Raw genomic sequence first — 22,316 nt, 5'->3', positions numbered from 1 at the left:
TAACAGGACCTATCTATTCTAACAATTGGGCGGTTGTCGTGCTAATCAGCTTTACCTCGGTGTGGCCATGCTTTGATAAAGGCTGGGAAGAGGTGAAAAGTTCTATACCTCCAGGGTGGGCTTAGATTTAACACTTTCACAAGGACAGGATCTCTCACCCGTAATTATATTGATGAGATGAAGACATCATGGAATCATACAGTTGGAAGGGGCCAGGAAGGGCATCGGGTCAAACTGTTCCTGTTCAGGAATCAGGTCTCCCCTCCATATTCTGGCCAGGTCTGGCACTGCTTAGCTTCCAAGATTAGGCAGGATCAGGTACTTCAGGCTATATGGAAGCATTTAAGTTTGCAGCTGCATGCATCCTTATCATCCCAAATTTTCTTTTAGCTAGATATGCACACTCCACTGTTCAGTTCTAATAGTCAAACAGAACAAATTTCTGGGGCATGGGATTCTTTAATTCTGAGGGATAGTCCAATAAGCCAGCCTGAAAATAAGCCAGGGCTAACTCCGGGACTTGCCGCAGCTCCTTTTTCCTTTTGGTCCTCTGAGCTTGGGTGGGAGGGTGCCACTGTACTCACACGCTGCCTGAGCGGGCCCGGTGGACATCGGTGTAGCCATGGTGAAGGCAGAACGCTGGCCCAGAGGGACCCTTGGCCTGAACCAGCCAGCCTCTTCCTACATCCCTATGTGCAGCCCAACGCAGATGCGCCCTTTGGTTTTGTGCCCCTTTCCTAATCCAACATGCAAATAGCAAATTTCATTTCCTGAGCACCAGCAGAATCAGCCACACATGGGGAGACATCAGTAAGCTTGGGGGAACCCCAAGGTTTGCAGAAGTACAAAAATCTTTACGTGAAAAAACCTTAAATTGGGGAGCCCACTGGTGATTATGTCATGTTCTGTTATTTGCAAGATGCTCATTGTTAATAATAATAATAATAATAATAATAATAATAATAATGCTGTGGGGAGGGGGAATGGAATGGCATATGAAGGAAGGAGGGCTGGCTGGCCGGCCGGCCGGCAACCTGAATGGAGGAAGCCCATTTCACAACTTCTTGTAATCCTCTAATTCAGCCTTTCTCAACCCACCTTTAATACCTAGCAGTGTCTTTGTTATCAGATGCTGATGCACATTTGTCTGCTATATAAAAGAGTATAGTATCTCTTTTTGCTCTCTAAAAAGAGAAGGGCTGGAGAGGCTTTGAATTGTGAATTACACCTGGTCTGTCTTTTAGGATTGATTGATTGATTGATTGATTTATAACATTTCTATGCTGCGCCCATCGCTGAAGCCTCGGGGGCGGCTCACAAAGAACAAACAATCAGGCATAGATGATATTAAAAATTCGGAGTTTCTCGGCAAATATGAAACCATTAAATAAAAACCAGTTAACAATTAAAATATCGTTTAAATATGTTTTAATACATTTGATTTATGGTTTTCTTTGTTAATTCAATGTTTTACCTTGTTAATTTGTAATCCCCTATGGCTAAATACAATAAACTGACTGGCCTTCCTCAATGTAGTGCCCTCCAGAGGTTTTGGAATACAACTCCCAGCCTGCCTGACCATTGGCCGCAGCGGCCTGGGATGATGGGATTGTGTTCACAACATCTCAAAGGCATAATGTTTGGGAAGACTCCTCCGGCTTTTGCCATCTTGCTGGATTTTCACAAATCATCCATCCATTTATGAAAAAGGGGAGGAGTGAACCTAGGCCCCTTCGTGCACATATTACAAAAGTGTTTCCTGAACGAGCTGAGCAGCACAGGACTTGTCTGGAGGTTTTGTTGTTGTTGTTGTTCTTGCTGTTTAGTCATGATGACGTTCACGTGGAGCCTTCCTTTCCCAAGATAAAGTGAAACAGAGAAGAAAATACAGTTTCCACGCCCCAGTTCAGGATGTGACGCCTGTAGCCCAGTGATAAATTGTCCTAAGAGAGAAGGACAAGGACAGAGCAGATCAGCAATTTAAAGAGACACTGTAACAGGTCTCCTTCATTCCAAATGTGTGAACTTTCTATAAATATATATCCAATCCAATAGATCAGATTATCCAATCAAGATTAAATTGTTAGTTGCCTCCTTGATTATGCAGAAAGCCCCATGTATTTAGTAGGAGTTTTCCATTCAAATCAACATGCATAAGAATGCAAAATTAAGTTTTTGTTCCTCACAGGCTGTAGGGCAAAACAGGTCAAGCCAAGGCAGGGCAGGAGAATTATTTCAAAGGGTGGGCCTTCTTTCTAACAAAAGGTGCTAGTTATACTTTAATTGTTTAATTGATTTATTGAACAGAACAGCTGTAGAATAAACATCTTTTGCTCAATTAAAAAAATACTGAGATTAACTGAGCAGAGGATTTTTTAAAAAAGAAAACTGTATTATTCTTAAATCAGCGTGTTAGAGGGGGGGAAAAAGGAAAATCAACCTCATGTGGAGATACAAAAATGTACCCAAATGCTGCGTAGGACTGATTATTATTCCAAAACTAAATTGTAATGTACCTCTGGGTAGTTAAATGTTTCCAAAGTTATCATTTATGGCAGTCAGTGGGACACCTTTTTAAAAATTCCAATATTTCCCAGTGGCCAGGAAAAATCATGAGGTATTTTATGTCTCAGGTGCTTTTCTTTGCTTTTCAGGAATGGTCAAATGGATATCTGGAACGTTCTTTGCTACTATGCAGGTATCGGTGTACTACATCTCCCATAATCCATGACTACATGGCCATGCTGTCCGGGGTGCATGGGAGCTGGAGTGCAGCAGCTTTTGGAAAGCTATCAGACTGCATTGTAGGTCTATTTCTGGTAAAAAAAATGTGAGGATAAGATTTTTGTCCCAAGTCTTTGTGTGAAAGTGTGCAATACAGAGAAATTCAGCTGATGCAGTGAACGCCTACTGGCCCAGGAGTTGGTGTTGTTGGGACGCAGTGTGGTGTAGTGGTTAAGGGTTAAGCATGGGACTGGGACTCAGCTCATGGAGTGACTTTAGGCCCATCTCAGGCTCTCAGCCTGGCCTACCTCACACGGTTGTTGTTGTGAGGTTAAGATTGAGAAGAGAATTATGCAGGCCACTTTGAGGTCCTTGGAAGGGATATAGGTGGGTATAAATATAATAAATATATAAATAAACTTATGGGAAGAGGGATGACTGAGTCTGATGCTCCTGGTTTAGTTCAGCTGCATTGTATTGAAGCTAACAATTGGAAGAATGCTATAGTTGCTGGGAAGTTAACATACTTCAGCAGAAAGATCCTGGGAAAGCGAAAAGCCTAGCAAGAGGGACTGCTGAAGCTCGGTCAGCCCTGCTTGCCAGATCCATAACCACGATTATGGAGTCCACCTCTGCAGGATGTAGTGCTGGCCACCAGTTTGTTCAGGGAGTTGAAATCCAAAGCATCCGGAGGGCTTCCCAGGTGCGGGGGGCTGGCCTAAGCTTATTGGCAGTGGCTCTTCAAACTTCTTCTAGCCATGCTTGGGAGAGGTGGAGGATGGAAACCAGGACCTGTCTGCAGGCAAAGGAGGACATCTGCTTGAAGCAAACTGGCATTGTGCCTTGAGCCTCTTATCTTGTTTAAGAGAGAATGAGAGAGCTGGACCATAAGGAAGGCTCAGAATTTTGAATTGTGGTGCTGGGGAAGACTCCTGCGAGTCCCTTAGACTGCAAGGAGATCAAACCGGTCAGTCCTAGAGGAGATCAACCCTGACTGCTCTTTAGAAGGCCAGATCCTGAAGATGAAACTCAAATACTTTGGCCACCTAGTGAGAAGGAAGGACTCCCCGGAGAAGAGCCTAATGCTGGGAACAATAGATGGCAAAAGGAGAAGGGGACGGCAGAGAATGAGATGGCTGGATGGGGCCGTGGGTGTGAGCTTAGGTGGCCTCCGGGGGGTGGTGCAGGACAGGAGAGCCTGGAGGAAAGTTGTCCATGGGGTCGCAGAGTCAGACAAGACTTTGTGGCTGAACAACAAAGAAAAAGAGGATGGCATAGAGACTGGTTTTAGAAATCCAGCCCTTCCTAGAAGGATTGCGCTACCCTGAAAGTACTCACAGTGCTGCCAGGGTTAATGCCATGGAGCTCAAGGCTATCCCTGATATGAGGAGGATGACGTTTTTCTTGCTCAGGGCATCTGGCGCAGAGAGCATCTCTTGCAGAGAAGGTGGCCGGTTCACCACCACCCCCTCCGCCTCCTCTCGCTGATGGTCCACTGGGGGATTCAGGATGGCTTTGAACATGTCTTGCAGCCTTTTCTCAAGTCCAGTCCTTTTCTCTGTCACTATAGGAGGGTGGGGGGAAGTGGAGCCAAGATGCTTAGCAGTTCTGGGCTTGGGTGGCAGGGTGAGCAGATGCAAAGGAGGTCAGGGCAGCCACTCCATTGTGACCTGTGTGCAGGAGAATCTAACAGCCGTGCTGCTGCTGTGTGGAGGGAGTGGGCATCACATAGCTGAGCAATCCGGAATAACCCAGCTGCAGAACACCGGCTGGCTCCACGGAACTGTGTGCTGCCGCCCTTCAGACGAACAGCTTACGGAAAGGACAGCTTCTGCTTTTGTGTCCTCCCACGCCCAACCCAACGCCAATCCCTGCAAGATGCTGAAAATACCAGCGGTACTGGGTGGAAGCGAGCAAAATGTGGGACGGGCGATGCCAGCGGGGAAAGGCTAGGGAAAAACAAGGAGAGGGGAGCTAAAGGAACTGAGCAGTACTCTGCACCAAAGGGAGTGGTCTGGGGACACCACTAGGGAGGCTGTGTGGTGACCAAGGAGTGCCGGGTGGAGGGAAGAACGCAATGGGCTTCTTGGGAAAGGGAGTGGCTGGAACCGGCAGGGGAGTGCTCCACCCTGCAGGGGGTTTCTGCAAGTCCCCCTGCTAAAACATCGTCACATTTGTTTGAAGGCACAGGCAGCGTGAAATGAGGCCACGCTAGGCTGCCCCTTGCAGCCAACCCTGCTCTGTTACAAGTCCATCTTGTGGGGCCTGTCTCAGGAACCCCGAATCCCCGACCATCTCTGAGGCCTCACCATTGAGGTAGTAGAACTTCCTAATGAGCACATCCTCTTCCTCAGCGATCTCGCAGGCTATTGTTCCATGATGGGATCCCAGGGTGGGCTGGATCAGGAGGGAACGACTGAACCCGAACTGCAGATCTTGGAAGAGGGAAAGGTCCTCAGTTCGGAGCTGCAGATGACAGAAGGAAAGAGAACGGCACAGATCACAGTGTGGGACCCTCTGGATGAAGGACGGGACCAAGGAAATAGGGTGCTGACTCTGGTGCCTCTATATGTGGATGCTCCCAGCACCACCAGTTAGAAGACATAGAAACATAGAAACAGAGCGAGTCAGAAGGGACATCCTGGGCCACCTAGTCTGACCTGCAGCACCAGCCAGCTCCGCTCACGACATGCCCACCATGTGGACGTCCAGCCTATCCCTGAACACCCACACCGATGGGGCCTCAACCACCTCTGTGGAAGCCCATTCCACACCCTCAGGGTCCTGTCAGGAGGTGCTTCCTGGCATCCAAATGGAACCTTGGTTCCCTGAGCTTTGCTCCGTTGGAGCGCGTCCTGCCTTCCTCTGCAGGGGAGAACAAGTCTCTACCCACCTCTGTGTGACACCCCGTCACATACCTGTATGTCGCCAACAGATCCCCTCTGAGTCTCCTCTTCTCCAGGCTGAAGAGACCCAGTTCCCTCAGTCTCGCCTCATACGGCATCCCCTGCAAACCGGCCACCAACCTTGTGGCCCTACGCTGCACTGACTCTAACCTGGCTATATCCTTTCTGTAATGAGGGGCCCAAAACTGAGCACAATACCCCAGTTACACGCTCACCAGAGTCGTACAGAGTGGCAGTAAAACCTCTCTCGATCTAGAAGCCACACTTCTGGCTATGCAACCAAGGGTGGCGTTCGCCCTCTTGACCACCGCATCACACTGCTGACTCATGTGTAGCTTGCAGTCAACCAGCACCCCGAGGTCCCTTTCACAAGTGCTGCTCTCCAGCCACTTGTCACCTAACCTGTATTTATGACAGCTATTCCTATGCCCCAAGTGCAAGACCTTGCACTTATGCACATTGAACACCATCCTGTTGTCTCCTGCCCACTTCCACAGTCTGTCCAGATCCTTTTGGATCTGGAGTACCTGCTCCTCAGTTGTGGCCACTGCTCCAGTTTTAGTGTTGTCTGTGAATTTGATCAGCAGACTATTCACCCCTTCTTCCATGTCATTAATGAAAAGATTAAACAGGATCGGCTCTGTCCTGGGGGACCCCACTTGTCACTGGCCACCATCCTGATGATTCCCCGTTAATGGTTACCTTCTGCTTTCGGTCAGTCAACCATGCCCTAATCCACCGGACAGTGCTTTGGTGTATCCCAAAACTCCTCAGTTTCTCCACCAGGATATCATGGGGCACTTTATCAAAAGCCTTGCTGAAATCCAGGTATATCACATCCACTGCATCCATCTTTTCTTTTCTTTTATAACTTTTCTTTTATAACTTTTCTTTTATAACTTCTTTTATATTGTTTATATTTTTTATTTATTTTATATTATTAATTTTAATTTTATATTGTTATTTTTGTATTGTATTTTATTGTGTTGTAAGCCGCCCCGAGGCTTCGGCAAGGGGCGGCATAGAAATGTTCTAATAATCCCCTCCATCTAGCCATCTCGAAACCTTGTCATAGAATTCCACAAGGTTTGTCTGACAGGACCTGTTTTTGCGGAAGCCGTGTTGTGTGGCTGTCAGCCTCCCTTCCCTATCTAGCATAACTAGATCTCTCCCTATTATGAGCCTTTCCATTGTTTTTCCTACAATAGATGTAAGTCTAACTGGTCTGTAATTCCCCATGTCCTTTCTACTACCCTTTTTGGAAATTGGGACCACTGATGCCACCCTCCCGTCCTCTGGAACTTCACCCGTTCTCCATGAGGTCTCAAAAATGGAGGCCAGCGGGCATGAGAGAACCCCTGCCAACTCTCTAAGTACTCTCGGGTGTAACCCATCAGGGCCTGGCACCTTTGCAATGTCCAATGCCCTGAGGAGCCCCTCGACTTCAAGGGGGGGTGACTCTAATCTGTGCCCCTAAATCCCCAGCCTCATCTAATCTCCTATGCGGATCTCCCCCATCCTGCTTTGGGGAGAACACAGAGGCAAAATAGTCATTTAGCAACTGTGCCTGTTCCCTCATATCAGTCACTGGATCTCCTTCCTCCTTATTTAGTGGTCCCACCACTTGTCTCCCCTTCCTCTTCCTATTTACATGCTGAAAGAAGCCCTTTTTGTTGCTCTTGATATTCTTGGCAAGAGGTTCCTCTTTCGTCTAATCCCTCCTTTCTCATCCATGGCGGCACTCTCCTCCACCTCCCCACCTTACTGACTAGAGGTATCGTCAAGGCTTGCGCCTCCAAAACCTCCCTTTTGAGTGCTATCCACCCCTCCTTAATTCGCTTACCTTCCAGTAACCTATCCCAGGGGACTTTCCCCAGTCTGGCCTTCAGTTGGCCAAAGTTGGCCCTCTTGAAGTCCCAGCTTCTAGTGCTCGACCTGCTGCCCATCCGCAGTCCCCTGATCTCAAAGCAAAGGATGGAGTGACCACTCGCATCCAGAGCTCCCCTGCTCTGTACTTCATCTATCAGCTCCTCCCTATTGGTCAAGACCAAGTCAAGGATGTTTCCCCCCCTCGTCGCCTCTCGGATCCTCTGTGTGAAAAACCCTCCCTCTATAGCTTCTAGGAATGACATGACCTGGCTGTCACCGCCAAGTGAGTCCCCAACTAATATCCGGGAGATTGAAATCTCCCATAATTACTGTCTCTCCCCCCTGAGATATCCTTAGAATCTGGCCTGTCAGGACATCATCCAGGGTCTCAAGTTGACCTGGAGGGCGATAACATACCCCCACTGTCAGGTCTCTGTCCCTGTCAAAACCCCTAAGTTTCACCCAGACTGCCTCTACCGAATCCCCATCTGCGCTGCATTCTATCTCACTGCATCCTATCCCTTCCCTGACGTATAAAGCCACGCCCCGACCTCTCTTTCCCTTCCTGTCCTTTCTAAAAAGGTGATACCCTTCTATGTTCACATTCCAGTCTTGCCTTTCATCCCACCAAGTTTCTGTGATTCCCACCAGGCCATACCCTCCTATTCCCAGGAAAGCTTCAAGCTCTTCCTGCTTATTACCCATGCTCCTAGCATTGGTGTACATGCACCTCAACTCCTTCCCACCGCTTCCTTTCCTTGGAGTTCCCAGCCTCCTCCTTCCTCCCATCTTGCAGCTATTCCTTAAGAGATTTTCAGTAGTCAGAAAAATGATGGAAGAGGTGGTGAGAAAACTCGGATGGGTTCTGAGAGAAGGAAGAGGTTGACATCTGGACAACCTCTGTGGGAAATTCTGTGAATGCGGCACGGCACTAGGAGGGCAGAAGCCTCGCCTGGAAGGAACCTCTCAGCATGAGGTGCATCTTTCACTGGCATCCCTGAACTGGGCAAAGCGGCTGTGCTGTGGCTCTTCCATGCCATTTTTTCAAGGTCAACATTCTCTTGGGATCCTGCCCCTCTTCCAGATGGAGAATTCTAGCTGCGGGTAGTCCTGCTTTGCCATTTTCTCCCCATGCAATGAGACGTGTGCGAAGAGGGAGACTGAGGGGTGATCCTGGCCCACGGGCCACATCCCCTCCACTGGCATATCCTCCCTCTGTATCTTCCCATCCTAAATTTACTTCCTCGTTAATAAACCCTACTGATGCTGACTTCTCTTGAAGAAGAATGCCTAGGATGGAAGCCTGGTTTGAATTTCCAGGTGATGATTTCGTTATACTTTGTGTGTGAAAAATGCCTGTGCTTCATGGAAGTGTGTGCGGGGGGGGGGGGGGGCCCCCGGGGGGGGGGGGGGGGGGGGGGGGAGGGGGGGGGGGGGCCCCCCCCCCCCCCCCCAGGGCTCCTTCCCTCTGGTGTCCCTTGAGCAGTCGGTCAGAAGTTGCAATTGCTTCTTCTCTCTGTCGCTGGAGGGGATTTTGCTCAAGCTAAATCGACTGCAGTGCCAGGATATGATTTCTCCAACAGCGGGAGAAGAGAAAGCGTGTTCCTACAGATGCCATTGGACTGCAGCTCCCATTGGCCCCAGCCAGCATGGCCAATACACCGAGCAGAGGGTGTTGCAGAGGCCCCTACAAAACAGTTGGAGGTGCAGTCATTCCCCACTCCTGCATTACAGCCTTCTCAGCTCTTGGGTATGAAAAAATACGGGCAGAAGCTCTTTTAAGAACTTTTCAGACAATCAGTTCATTAGCATTCATTGGCTGCACAGAAATCAGATGGATGCCGTGCAGACACCCCCGCTCCCTGCCCCCCAACAAATGACGAGAGGAATTGGGGCTCTCGGCACTCGAATAGCAGAAATTGCACCCCGGAGCCACAAGCCAGGCAGCACTGCTATTCGAGTTAAGAAAATTAACATGTGGGCTAGAAAGGGGTTTCATGCAGGTCAGAGAGATCTATTTGACATCACTTAGGATGAATTGCAGCCTTCAGGCTACTGGTGGTATACAGATTTTAAAATATAAAATAAATTATTTTCTTATCTTGCCTTACACTGTTTAGCACTAAGGCAAAGTGTTGAGAATTTCCTTTGTGATTTGGAACAGTGCACAATATGGTGTCTTCTCACCCCACCCCACCCCATGGAATCACAGGTTTTGCAGTCAAACATCCGGCCAGGGAAGGCTGAGCTGCAATTCATGCAGTGCTTTGTTGGAGAGCTGGCCTGGTCTTGCACGAAGTCACTGGTCTTGCACGAAGTCACTCACATCCTTGGCAAATTTCCATCTGAAGGTGCTGTCTGTGGGAATCTGAAATTTAACCTCACAGCTGAGAAGAGTGCCGTCCCCTTCCTGCTTGTGCACATCTTGAACTGGAAACAGACAGGGGAGAAGCAAATGATTTTCTCGTTAGCAGAGATGCATTGTAATGTTAAACAGCAGTTACCATGATGGCAGCTGTAAAACTTTCTACATTTGTTGTGTGCTCCTCCTCCTTCGCCTCACAGTAGTTCATGGGTTGTTTAAACAGTGTTGTGACCCTCCAGTTTTGCTACTGTTTGCAAATGCAAATTTCAGCATGTTTTAAATGCAGGAAAAATAGGGTATTGGTTCCAATGGTAAAAAAAACCACGATTGCTTTGTACTCTTGCATTTGTACAATTGTGCTGTACCAAGAGTGCCACCTAGAGGCTACATAGTGGAAAGGCAGGAAAGGAAATAGTCCTGGTTATCCACCTAAACCTAAAGGAGATGTAACAGATTTGCACTTTCATGTAGAAAAGTCCATCAAGCCCTCTGTTAGCCATGAGCACACTTTGCTATGCTGTCATTCAGGCAGGGCATCCTGTGAAACAGAAGAGGCTGCAATTGTACATTGTTTATGAGAATTGGCCTTGATGTGTGTTTATACAATTAAAATTTATTTATTTATTTATTTGTTTAAACATTTTTATGCCGCCCCATTCGCCGAAGCCTCGGGGCGGCTTACAAACAATTCTGCATTATGTTATTTTTAGAGTATTGCTCCTGACAAAGGCAAAAATGGTGTTCCGAAACACATGGCACATTCATATCATATGAAATACTTCCTGCACCAAAGAGATGCTCTCCATTTTTCTGTTTCCTGCCTGCACAGCTACTTTCCCTCTTCCATCTTTTGTCAGCACTGTGCATTCCAGGACCTTCCAACCTGGTTCCATCCAGCTGTTTCGGGCTACACCTCCCCTAGTTTTTACTGTTCAGTTACGATTTGGGGTAGATGAGAGTTGTAGTCCAAAACATCTGGAGGACACCAAGTCAAGGAAGGTTGGTCTTCATGGGCATCAGAAAGGAGTCTTCCCTACTTGGAGACACCCAAGGATGAAACCTGAGATCTTTCACATGCAGAACACATGCTCTACAACCACACCAGGGTTCCCCACTCACTCTCTCTCTCTCTCTCTCTCTCTCCCTCCCTCCCTCCCTCCCTCCCTCTCTCTCTCCATTGCACCAGGCCACACCTTCTGTATGTCTTCCGGAGTTGTGGGCATGAGATCCTAGGCTGGAACAGCTGCTGTGAGCCCATACCTTTGAGCTGCCCTTCTCTTCACCACCGTGGTTTGCTGCTTCCTGCTGTGGCCCAGATGGTGGAGAGAAGGAACAAAGGTAATGCTGCCTCCTGCTCTCTCAGTGGCTTTCTGCCTGCCAAGCAACATGCAGTGGTCATGCTGAGGAAGCAGGTGAGGCGCAAGGGCAGTTGATGGCAAAGGAAGTAAGGTTTCTTGCCCAAGATCTCTCAAAAACCAAGAGTCAGCTCTGGTTTTATCCTTTGCGCTGTAACAATTCCCACCACTGTTCACTTCAACCAGAAACCCAGTAGGAAAGGAGTTTCAAGAAAGAACCAACGCAGGTGCCTACCTGGGCAGTCAATGGGCAGCTGGCAGTCCACAATGCTGCAGGATGAACACTGGAACCGACGGGCCTCCCTCTGGAAGCCTGCGAGGAGCAAGCAAGGCTGTGAGTGGCACAGCTGGCACCCTGCAGGGCTCCCAGAAGGGCCGGTCCCCATTTGGAGGCGGAGCATGAACTAGCTTGCGTGCCTTGCCCAGGCCTACGGGCCGCACTGCCGAGGCCCTCTGGAGGCCCGTGTGCTCGAGCAGCAAGCACCGCAGGCAGGACAGACGCAGGGGCCAGGCAGGGGGTGGGCGGCTGGTGTGTGAGGCGTAGGGATCGCTGCCAAAAATCAGCTGAGGAAGGATAAAAACGTTGGACTCACCACATGGAGGGAGGCAGGCTGGAGCTACAAAACAAGGGAGGGAACGGTTTTTGTTAGAATGCGTGCTGGTTTCATTCTTGTAATTTTGCAAGCCACCTTGGGATGGATGGACAGAAAAGGGCACTTCGGGGCAAACCAAAGGCTCATCTATTCCTGCCTCCAGTTTAGGGTTGGCATGGGGGATTCGGGTCCCCGCAGAGCAGACCAGAGGATCCCTGCCCCAGCTGCTAAGGCCATCCCTTTGAAAAGCTGAGCCCTGCAGACTCCAGTTCCCACCTACATCTGTCTTCCCACCTCTCCGCCCCACCATAAGCGATGCGTCCTGAACCCTGCTGCTGGCTTTGACTCTGCTTCACGCAGTGCTCAGACAGGTGCTCTGGGAGCTCACAAGCCAGACGCGAACACCCCCACCCCCGCCACTGTATTTCCCTTGAGTAATTAGTATCCAGTGATGGGCAATTTAACTCTCCTGGCCCTAATAAAAGCTGAGGGTCCAGCAAAAATATTGTCACATTTAAAGAATGGGCTATTTTTCACACTGTGCCGGTCTGAGCAAACACAAGGAGGGTCAGTTAGCCGTGGATGGAAAGACAGGAGAAAGCCCGTGTGGTGTAACAGCTGGAGGCCACTGGGTGGTTTGGGGCTAGTCTCTTGTTCTCCGCCTGCCCTCCCTTATCCGGGTTGTTGTGGGGATGGAATGGAGATGCAGGAGGACCCTGTAGCCCCCTCGGTTTCCGTGCAAGTGGGAAAAGGTGGGCTAGAAGTGTCAGGAAAATAAATGACCGGCCACAGCATTGGCTGGGGCAGGAGCACTTTTGGGAATTGCGGAGGAAGCTACGCGCATGCAGGGAGCAGAGTCTGGAGGCCCCAGAAGGGGAATGTCCTGCCACGACATCTGTCCAAAGCCCAGTTGTGCCCCCTTCCCTAGATTACCATCCTTCAGTTCTGCCAGCTCTTTTTTAATGTGTTCAGCAGCCTCTTGAATGGCTAGACGATAAGGCACTGCGGAGAGAGATGGAAAAACACGCACTGGTTCCGTTTTTTTTTTGGCACCACGGCATTACACTTTTGGCCAACGACAGAGCTGTTCACCAGATCTGGCTGTGCCTTGGAGCCAAGCAGCCAAGTGCTCTTCTTTTCCTTCTCTGAATCTTTGCACCCTCCTCTTTCCCCTCTTTTCCTGTGGAAATGCAACTTAGGGCAAATGCATTTTAGTATATAAAGACATCTAATGCACTTTTCTCCATTCTGGACCTTTTACTGTGTACTTGTGATTCTTCACTCCTGGTAGTTTGTGGCTGCTTATTTATTTTATTATTTATTTTATTTATTTGTAAAATTTGTATGCCATCCATTACTTCCGCCTCTGGACGGCTCACAACATTAATCAGAATAAAATGAATTACATTTCCATGGGTGCTTTCCATGATATTGTCATTCTCCAGGACCCTTCCCTTTCCAAGTAGTTTCATGGCTTTTTTAGAGGAAGGAAAATGCACTATCAGGCTGGGAAACACTATGAAATGGTCGTGTATTTTCACAGTGCTGCTTTGCTACAGAACCACCTTGTCGCTGAGTGATGGAACTTGCAGAAAGGCAGAGAAAGGGCCACCTCGGGACGGGTGGGGGGGGGGCACATGGAAATGTGCCAGTCCTAATCCCACAAAGCTTGGTTATAGGATCAGTTAAAATCTTCAAGTGTGAAGAAACTCTTTGGCGTGCTTAAGACCTGTTAGACTACAGTCCCCACCGTTGCTGCCTGGCTTTGCTTCCCGTAAAGGGAAGACTGATCCAGGCTGTTTTGTTTTAAATGTGTTTCAAATGCAACATTTAATCCATTAATCTATTACTGGACCAATTAAAGTGCTTCCAGTTAATTGGACAATCCATTCATTTACCTATATAGCAAATATTCATAAAATGATCCCAAGGTCCCATTGTGAAGAGAAATTCGCACCTCTGTGGAGACAGAAAATGGAACGTTGCTTCGATACTGGTGCCTGCCGCAGCAAATGGGCGCAGATGGAAGGTACTCTTTCCGGTACCTAGTGGCACCTTGCGCAGGTGAATCGATCCCAGCGGCACCACCCTCCCTACTCACACTCTTAAGGAACCATTTGATCTGTTCTGTTGGTACAAAGCTCCCTATCATTCAGATTGGCTTTCAGGTGGCCGTGGGAGGCTTGGGAACTGCCTGGCTGAACAGGGAGAGCAACCTCCATGCACAGGGCAAGACGTCTTTGGGAAGAAAGCAGGCTGTCCCCTTGTAGGGCTACCCCACTATCGGAAACGCTCTGCCGCCGATTTGGTGGCAACGGAGGGCCCAGAACGGGCCATGGTCTGACCAGAAGCAGTAGGCAAAACCCAAGTCCATATTACCGTCTGTGGCACTTTAAAGATGTACGGATTTATTGGGCATAAATGTCCAAGGGGCAAGGAAAGCGTTTTCCAGCTGGGTGTCCTCCTTATCTGCTGGATTACAATTCCCAGCATCCCCTAGGCAGCCATGCTGGGGAAAGCTCACCTAGAGCTACTGCATCCAATGCTTGAAAAAGAAGTGAGCTTTCTCACTGGTTTTCAACAGGAGCCATTAGTTGTTTACAGGTTCCTCCAGTTTTTGTTCTCAGAGCACTTTCTGAGCTGTTTTTCAGAGTGGTAGAAAACACAGTATTATTTGTGAAAGTGAAGGAAAGCCTATTTTCCTGCTAGTGTAATAGTGTCATTTTGCTATTGCATAGCACCACCTTATGTATTGGAAAAAAGCAGATTTTTATGTCACGCTCAGATCTCACTTCTGTAACAAAACTGGAAGTAGATTAAATGCACTTTTTAGAAAGTATTGTAGAGATTTAGGCCACAATAAATCTGTTTATCTTGAAGCTGTCACAGGACTGCTTGCTCTAACACCCTTGAGAAAATCGCTGGTGGCTGCCCTGAGCCTTCAGGGTACCAATCTAGCTAAGCATGCAGAGGTCTGCCAAGGATCATTTGCACCCACCTGCAGCCATGCCTTTCTCTTCCAAGTAAAAAACGATTCTGGCAAAAGTGTCCTTCAGCTTCTCAATTTCAGATACAGCTTGGAAAGAAGAGAGACAAAGCTGGTGAAACATGCTCTCCTTTCTCATTTCGGGTCCTGCAAGGCCATTTGGGGCCGGGGGTGGAGGATAACGGTGCAGAGAATGGCATCTGGAGAGGGTTGGAGTTTGAGGTAACAGCACAAAAGCCGAGCAGAAAAACCAGCTGTTTCCACATGGATCAGTCTCTTAACAAAGTCTTCATCCGACAAAGTCTGTGGGTCTTCACAGGTGAGAGACAGACAGACAGACGGACAGACAGACAGACACTTCTTGGTGGCAGTACCACAGCTGGGCTGCTCTCCGTCACAGGACATCCTCTGTCACATGCCCATCCTGTTTGTCTGTGCTTTTCAAGAGTAAACAATTCCAGTTAGCTCTGTGTGTCTTGACTGTCATTCTTATTCTTTTTTATTCTTTTTTCCGACCACTACTTTAGTTTTGATGCCTTGTTGATAACTTATACCATTCTGAATGCAAGAGTCTAAGTTGCCTTGAAGAGGCTTACTGTAGTGGAAAGTAGGACAATGTGTTCTTAAAGAAATAACCCAAGAAATAACCCAGTCCATCCCTTTAGTTATGTCCAGCAGTGTGAGATTTTAGTCCTCCTCTTGGAGAGACCCTAAGAAATAACCATACATAAAGCCATTGGTGGTGGAATTCTGGAGGCTGAAAAGGATACTCCAGGCCCCTCCCTAAATCTTCAGTTCCCATTATTAATAAAATAATACTTCCAGCCAAGGGATTCCTCTCCTTTCTAGGTGAGTGGGCACATTTACAATTTGAGAAAGATTTCATGGCTGCATTCATTAAAGGGCCAGTCACAAAATACACATTTCCCAGAAAGACAACGATGAGACTAAAAGAAAAGTATCTAAGATCTCAACCAAACAGAATCGGTGCTAGAAGGTATAGCATGTTGCTAGAGCAGGGCTGTCCCAGCATTTGGCTTCCCTGGGCCACACTGGCAGAAGAAAAGTTTTCTCGGGCCACACATTAAATACACGAACACTAACGAAAGTTGATGAGCAAAGAACAAAAAAAGGGTCTGTGCATAATTTTTGTGATATCCACCACCACAGATTAGCAAAAAGAGTCCTCACATAATAATACTAATTATGTGATGCCCTGTTTGGAGGGTCTTTTAAAATCATTGAGCAGGTCCCAAGTTTGCTATCACTAATATAGAAAATGAACATATTTAAGTAATAAAACTTCATGGATTTTTAAATATTTTTATTATAAAAGCAAAAGAAAAGAGGGCAACATAAAACTAGTGGGATATTTGACATTGCATTTGAGAAACTAATGCATCAATATCTGGTTCAATGGAAGTAGTTGAAATTTTCAGTGAGTTCTCAAGGTGTTCATCAGGTATTTTGACTAGTTGCTCACAAATGCAGGTGCTGCCAAAAAGCGAAGACATGAATAAGGCATGATTGTGAAGTGAGGGATACTTGTCTCTGGGATGATAGGACCTATAAAACTCCATGATCAAATTTTAATTTAAGTTGAATGCCAGATTGCAGCTCTATGCATTCCATTTGAAAAGTGCCAGGTAACATATTTATGGCAACTGAAAATGGAGTTACAAATATATCAAAATAGTGCTTATTTTCCCAGAAATCTTGAAATCTGTTTTCAAATTCTTGTATCAAATCGATAAGCAAGGCTGCATATTTCTCACTGTTCACAGGACTGTGTTTAGCCAATGTGTCAAAATGTATAAAATTGTTTGCAAATGTAGGCTGACATTATTGATAATAGCAGCATTTCACTCACCAAGTCACCGCGAGCGCAGGTCACGTCTGATGGAGTCAATTCAACTGCCTGTGCTTGGGCAATAGCACACTGGGAAACGCACATGGCCACAAACCTGAAGCCATGCATGTGCACAAATAGTGAGAGCACACACAGGTTTATTTTATGTGACGCTGCAACACGACGTTGTCATCTACAAAGTTCACGCTCGAGAACTGCACAATTGAGTTCAGAAAAAAATCTCATTTTTCAGTAAGTTTATGATTTTGTGTTGGGCCGCATTCATAGCCATCCTGGGCTGCATGCCGCCTGCAGGCTGCAGGTTGGACACCCCTGCTAGAGCAAGTCAGCCTCTAGGTGCCCCCTCACCCACAGAAAGAGTCTCTCTCTCTCTCTCTCTCTCTCTCTCTGTATCATCCATATCTATATGCAGAGCCTGGCAGCCCTATCACGCCCTTGCCTTCTGCCTCCCAAACCCAGCAAGAATGTCTGCGATCGTGTGCCCTGAATGCTGGACATCGGAAGCACCTCTGCACGCACCTGCCTCCTCCATGGGTTCGGTGCAATGCTCAGCGGGACGGCACTCACCCACCTGGGTTGCGGTGTGGGGCCGAAAGCCCTCCTGCAGGGCCTCGAGGCACACGGCATGTCGAGCACTGTGGTGGCCTAAAAATTGCTGGCAAATGCGGAGGCGCTGGGGTGCGCTGGAGAAGCAGAGGAGGCAAGCAGAAGCCTGGGAGAAAAGGGCTAGCCACAGGAGCAGGGGGCTTCCCGCAGGCATCCCCCAAGAGCCCCGAGGAAGCCGCTGGAGACGAGCGAGCGGCACCCAAGGAAAGCATCTGTTGGTGATGTCATAAGAGAGTTCCGTGGAGCTGGTTATACGCACATGACTCACAAGGAGGAGTGTCTGCATGTGAGGAATGGAGGCAAGGAAACAGCCGTCTGTGTTCCTCAGCAGCTGGAGCATGTGGCACAGCCCTTCGTATGTGTCTTTGCCGGCGGTGGGTCAGTGGCAATGCTCCTGCTGTACTGGCAAAACGCCCCACATTTAGTCCCTGGCATCTCCATGTAGGCCTGGGAAAGACCCACCTGAGATCCAGGAGAACGGCTGGCAGTCCAGCGCTGATCCTGGTGGATTGACTCAGCATATGGCAAAGTCCCGTTTCTGCCTTTTTCTGCATTCAGCACAAGGGTCTCACCGCGGCAGCAGCTCCCCACGGGCTCGATGCACAGCTTTCCACCTTGATCATTCCGTGCTTGCAGATGGACCATTCCTCGTGTTCCTGGCCTATACCACTTTCTCCCATACTGATCTGCTACCGCCACTGCCATTCGGAATCCATTTCAAAACCCACATTTAAATACAAATATCTATTTCCAAGTGTTTCAAAATGTGCAGGTCTAAGCGTATTCTTTCACATGATGCACATTGTAAAACATACTGTGATATGTTCAAGCAGCCAAAAACTGCTGCAAATCGTAACATTTGCAGACATTTAAAATCTGGGGGGTGCCTAAATTCAAATTGACACGCCAGTCTGAGAGGTGCCATATTCAGTCCACAGTGATCCAGTTTCTCGGCCTTGAACCCTCCAACTCCACCACTTTCAGGCCTCCATCCCCTGCCTCCTGAAACAGACACAGCTTGTCATTCCCTGAAATGTCCTCTCAGATGATGCACTGGACCATCTCGCCCTCCAATCCCTTTCCTCAAACCAGCGTTTCTCATGACGTCTCAGCTGAGCCTTATTTCAACCTGGAAACTTCCAAATGTGTTAGGCTACACTCCCGTTATCACCGGCCAGCATGACCAACTATGCAGCGTTGGCTGGGGATACTGTGAATTGTAGTCCAGTGCAGTAGGAAGGCATCAGGGTAGCTGGAGCCTGCCTTAACCTCTTTGCTCTCTCTCCCCAATGAAATGAATGCCCAAGAACTACATTGGAATATATCCTGCTGCCTCTCCTTTCCTTTCTTTCTCATTGCTCACTGACTTTCTTACTTTGGGAGGAAAGGGAAGATTGCAGCTTTTCACGCAGCTGTTTGGTTGAGGGACAATTGATCAGCATGTGCATGTAGTTTTACTGTTCTTCTGAACTTCCAAAGATCTCTTCCACCAAAACAAACCGGTTTTCAATTCAAAGATAGTGTGGACAAAGGCAGTTAACCAGACTTTGCTAAATACACGGGAAGTGCAGATTTGCCTTTAGATATAGCCAGCGTGCTTAGGCTTCATACTTTTACAAAGCTGTTTTGCCATAGTTTGCCATATTGTGAGAACTTGGTGTCCAAGGTTGTCCGAGCAGATAGACAACCCTTAAAGAACCCTAACACAAGCTCTGGCATGTTTGTACACCTTCTCAAACAACCCATGATGCCATGCCTGCGTAACACGGCAAATGATGAACGTGCTACTATTTGCGTATTCAAAATGGTGGCCGGCACGCTCTGCTGAGCACCATGGGCTTGGCAGTAGGAGCAAACAGCCCCAGTGCCTCAGCCACTTGTGGGCTTTCTCTGGCCGTTTCTCAAACAGGCTGAAGCAAAGGCCTCCAGCATGAGCGATCGGCAGGGCCTGTGCAGGGTAGCCCTCCTGCTGGCGGGATGCTGTCCTCCCGGAAGGATCAGGACACAGGTGGGAAGCCTGTTCGTGTTACTGCTCCTTGAGAGGCTGAGGCTGCCATTTTAGTCACTCTGGGAAATATGCTCCACTGAAATCAATGGCACTTACTTTTTGGTAAACCTGCCCAGTTTTCACAGTTCTTGCATTTGACTTCAACTCTCCAAACACTTCTTACTTTGTGTTTGTGCAGTTTTCATTGCTTCTCAAGGAGTAAGACGTGGGTGGAAAGGGAAGATTCAGTTACAGAAGCCAATCTGAATTTCCTTTGATGTCTGGGCTGCACAAGCTTTAGCAGTGAAGCCCATCCCTTGTGGAGGTACCTCGCCTCAGGACCGGTGGAATCCTCCTGTATGATACACACACTGTGGATTTATTATATTGTATTCTAAAGGCATAGCTGCTCTTTGCTGAAAAAAGAGGCCAAGACAGAACAGTTGCACATGATGGCAAGATGAGAGATCCCCAATTGTTGGTGCCTGGTACCTACTGTCTGTACACTTCTGGGGTTTTTTTTGGCATTATGGCAGGCTGAAGAGAAGGGAGGGAGCTTTGTATGTGTAGAAAGCTGTAATAGGAAAGAGGAGGGATCTGTAAGCCTCAGACCTCTGTCTCCATGGAAACCAGACAGCTCTGCTTGATGCTGGGAATATGTCCTCTAAACTGGGGTGAGGTGGTGGGAGGAGAGATGCAGAGAAGGCAAGAGGTGCTTTTACCCATGACAGCTAGATCGATAGGAAACAAATGGAAACACTGATCCACGACACAAAGCAAGCTCTGCCGTGGACCCTCATGCTCTCCTCCATCTGTGCCTTCCCACCCCGCTCACTTCTGCAGCAGGTTCCATATTTAGTCCAGTTTCCCTTGATATACTCCGGCAGGCGATTTTCACTTCCTATCTGTGCTAAAATACTCCTGAAAATCCAATAATAGTTCACTAGTTCTTCAAGGGGGCCTCCAGGGAGGGAAGGTCCATTTCCTAACCAGGGTGGTGTGCTTTAGCATCCAGCTTTTTGGCTGGATTGGTTCAGGCACTTATTCAGCCGGGGGAGCATCTTGAGGTGGCCGAGGCTTCGCGGGGGAGATGGCAGCTTTCCAGGATCAGGGAAACGCTCCCTCTCCATGGAAGCAACCCACTGCTCGTGTTTTGGTCTCAGGGTGTCTTAGAAGGAAACAACGAGTTTCCTTCTTACAAGTGCAACACAGGAGCACGAGATCCTCCTTGGCCAGTTCCCAGAATAGAAGTGCAAAGGAGGTGGTGAGGTGTGGTGGTCCAGGTGTGCGTGTTTGCCAGCACAGTACACATCTGCCTTCATTCACACAGCATAGTCACTGCCTGCTGTTTCATTCCAGGTCACGTCTCAAGACAGCATTGCATCTGTGGGGTCACTGCAGGCGAGAAAACTGGACTCAACAGCTTACTCAGATGAGCAAAGAAGGGTTCTCTATACATGCTCAGAGGAAATCTGCCTTTTGTTTTGTCCTTCGAGAGCAATTCTTCACACGCTTGTGACAGTCAACCACAGACTTTTTGCAAACTAGACAGTAATAAAACTAGCATCATCATCGTCATCATCAAAGGGGCTGCAGAGACAATGTGGTTCTGGAAATGAGCACAAATCTTTATTCTCATGAGCAAAAATCAGAGTACATTTTGACACTGGAATCCCGCATGTGCTCTCAGTCAGTACAATGTAGTGTCTGGTTTGCCTAATCATTTGCTGCACAGCATTCAAACACTTTCATTTCAAAGTTGCACGTTTATTCTGTTATTAAGGGGTATTATTTGAATTTGTTGTGTAGGGACATTGCGTTTTCTCAGATATAAGTTCAACACTGTGAAGCTGGAAAAGTCCATCTAGGGTATCCAATGCAATGCATTCTTTTCCTCTGTCTTCCGTGCAGAGGATATAGGACAGATATCTGTGTCGACATCTAACTAGCTAATGCAGTTCATTGTAAGCATATGTTAAATGATACATGTTGTGTCAAAAGATCTCAACTTCAGATGGGATCTGAGCTAACATGACCAAGAGAGAGATTTTGGGCTTGAAGTGGACAGCTTAATGACAATATTGGGGGTCAGAGGGATTGGGGGTTGGAGACACTGCTTTGCAGTGGTTCCGCTCCTATCTCAATGGCCGATTCCAGAAGGTGGTGCTGGGGGACTATGGCTCTGCACCATGGCAGCTATGCCATGGAGTACCGCAGGGGTCCATTTTGTCCCCTCAGCTGTTTAACATCTACATGAAACCGCTGGGAGAGGTCATCAGGAGGTGTGGCCTGCGGAATCATCAGTACGCTGATGATACCCAGCTCTACCCCTCGTTCTCCAGCAATCCAGCTGAGGCAGTGGCTGTGCTGAACCGGTGCCTGGCTGAGGTAATGGGCTGGATGAGGGCCAATAAACTGAAGTTCAATCCAGACAAGACGGAGGTCCTGTTGGTTGGCGGATTGGGCTTCGGAGAGGGTGGATTTGACCTAGTCCTGAATGGGGTCGCACTCCCTTTTAGGGACAAGGGCCGCAGCTTGGGAGTGCTCCTCGACCCGGAGCTTTCATTGGAAGCTCAGGTGACAGCGGTGGCGAGGAGCGCTTTCCTTCTGCTTCGGCTGATTCATAAGCTGCGCCCCTATCTGGAGAACGACTGCCTGGCGACGGTGACACACGCGCTGGTGACTTCCTGCCTTGACTTCTGTAACGCGCTTTACGTGGGGCTACCCTTGAAGACGGTCCGGATACTTCAATTGGTTCAAAATAGAGCTGCCAGGCTGCTGACGGGGACTGGGCGTTGTGTTCACATGACTCCAGTCCTCCGTCAGCTTCACTGGCTTCCCATTGAAGTCCGGGCCCAATTCAAGGTGTTGGTGATGACCTATAAAGCCCTAAACGGCTTGGGTCCTGGTTACCTGAAGGAGCGCTTACATCCATATATGCCCGGCTGCCCCTTGAGATCCGCGGGAGAGGCCCTTCTCCGGGAACCCTCCATGAAGGAAATTAGGAGGGTGGGTACTCGGAGGAGGGCTTTCTCTGCGGTGGCGCTTAAGTTAT

At 48.3% G+C, this 22,316-nt stretch overlaps 2 protein-coding genes across 2 annotated transcripts; both read right to left on the bottom strand.

The window, feature by feature from the left end:
* Positions 1 to 1,442: 1,442 nt before the first annotated feature.
* LOC123017448 (sperm acrosome membrane-associated protein 6-like) lies at positions 1,443 to 17,547 on the bottom strand. The gene is made up of 10 exons (XM_044418796.1): positions 17,100 to 17,547; positions 16,282 to 16,292; positions 14,811 to 14,888; positions 12,746 to 12,814; positions 11,455 to 11,532; positions 9,826 to 9,929; positions 7,439 to 7,480; positions 5,034 to 5,241; positions 4,063 to 4,288; positions 1,443 to 1,943 (listed from the first exon to the last, which is right to left on the bottom strand). Exons 1-10 carry the CDS (start codon positions 17,426 to 17,428, stop codon positions 1,907 to 1,909), a joined length of 1,182 nt encoding a protein of 393 aa, XP_044274731.1. The 5' UTR covers positions 17,429 to 17,547; the 3' UTR covers positions 1,443 to 1,906.
* On the bottom strand, positions 9,721 to 14,830 carry LOC123017476 (sperm acrosome membrane-associated protein 6-like). The gene is made up of 5 exons (XM_044418846.1): positions 14,811 to 14,830; positions 12,746 to 12,814; positions 11,813 to 11,836; positions 11,455 to 11,532; positions 9,721 to 9,929 (listed from the first exon to the last, which is right to left on the bottom strand). The coding sequence occupies exons 1-5, from the start codon at positions 14,818 to 14,820 to the stop codon at positions 9,799 to 9,801; spliced, it is 312 nt and encodes a 103-aa protein (XP_044274781.1). The 5' UTR covers positions 14,821 to 14,830; the 3' UTR covers positions 9,721 to 9,798.
* Positions 17,548 to 22,316: the final 4,769 nt, after the last annotated feature.

This window comes from Varanus komodoensis, unplaced genomic scaffold (assembly GCF_004798865.1).
Source record: "Varanus komodoensis strain SLA01 unplaced genomic scaffold, ASM479886v1 scaffold93, whole genome shotgun sequence".
NCBI classification, from domain to species: Eukaryota; Metazoa; Chordata; class Lepidosauria; order Squamata; family Varanidae; genus Varanus; species Varanus komodoensis.
The sequence above is the reverse complement of the archived record's forward strand: the minus strand, read 5'-3'. Positions and strand labels throughout refer to the sequence as shown.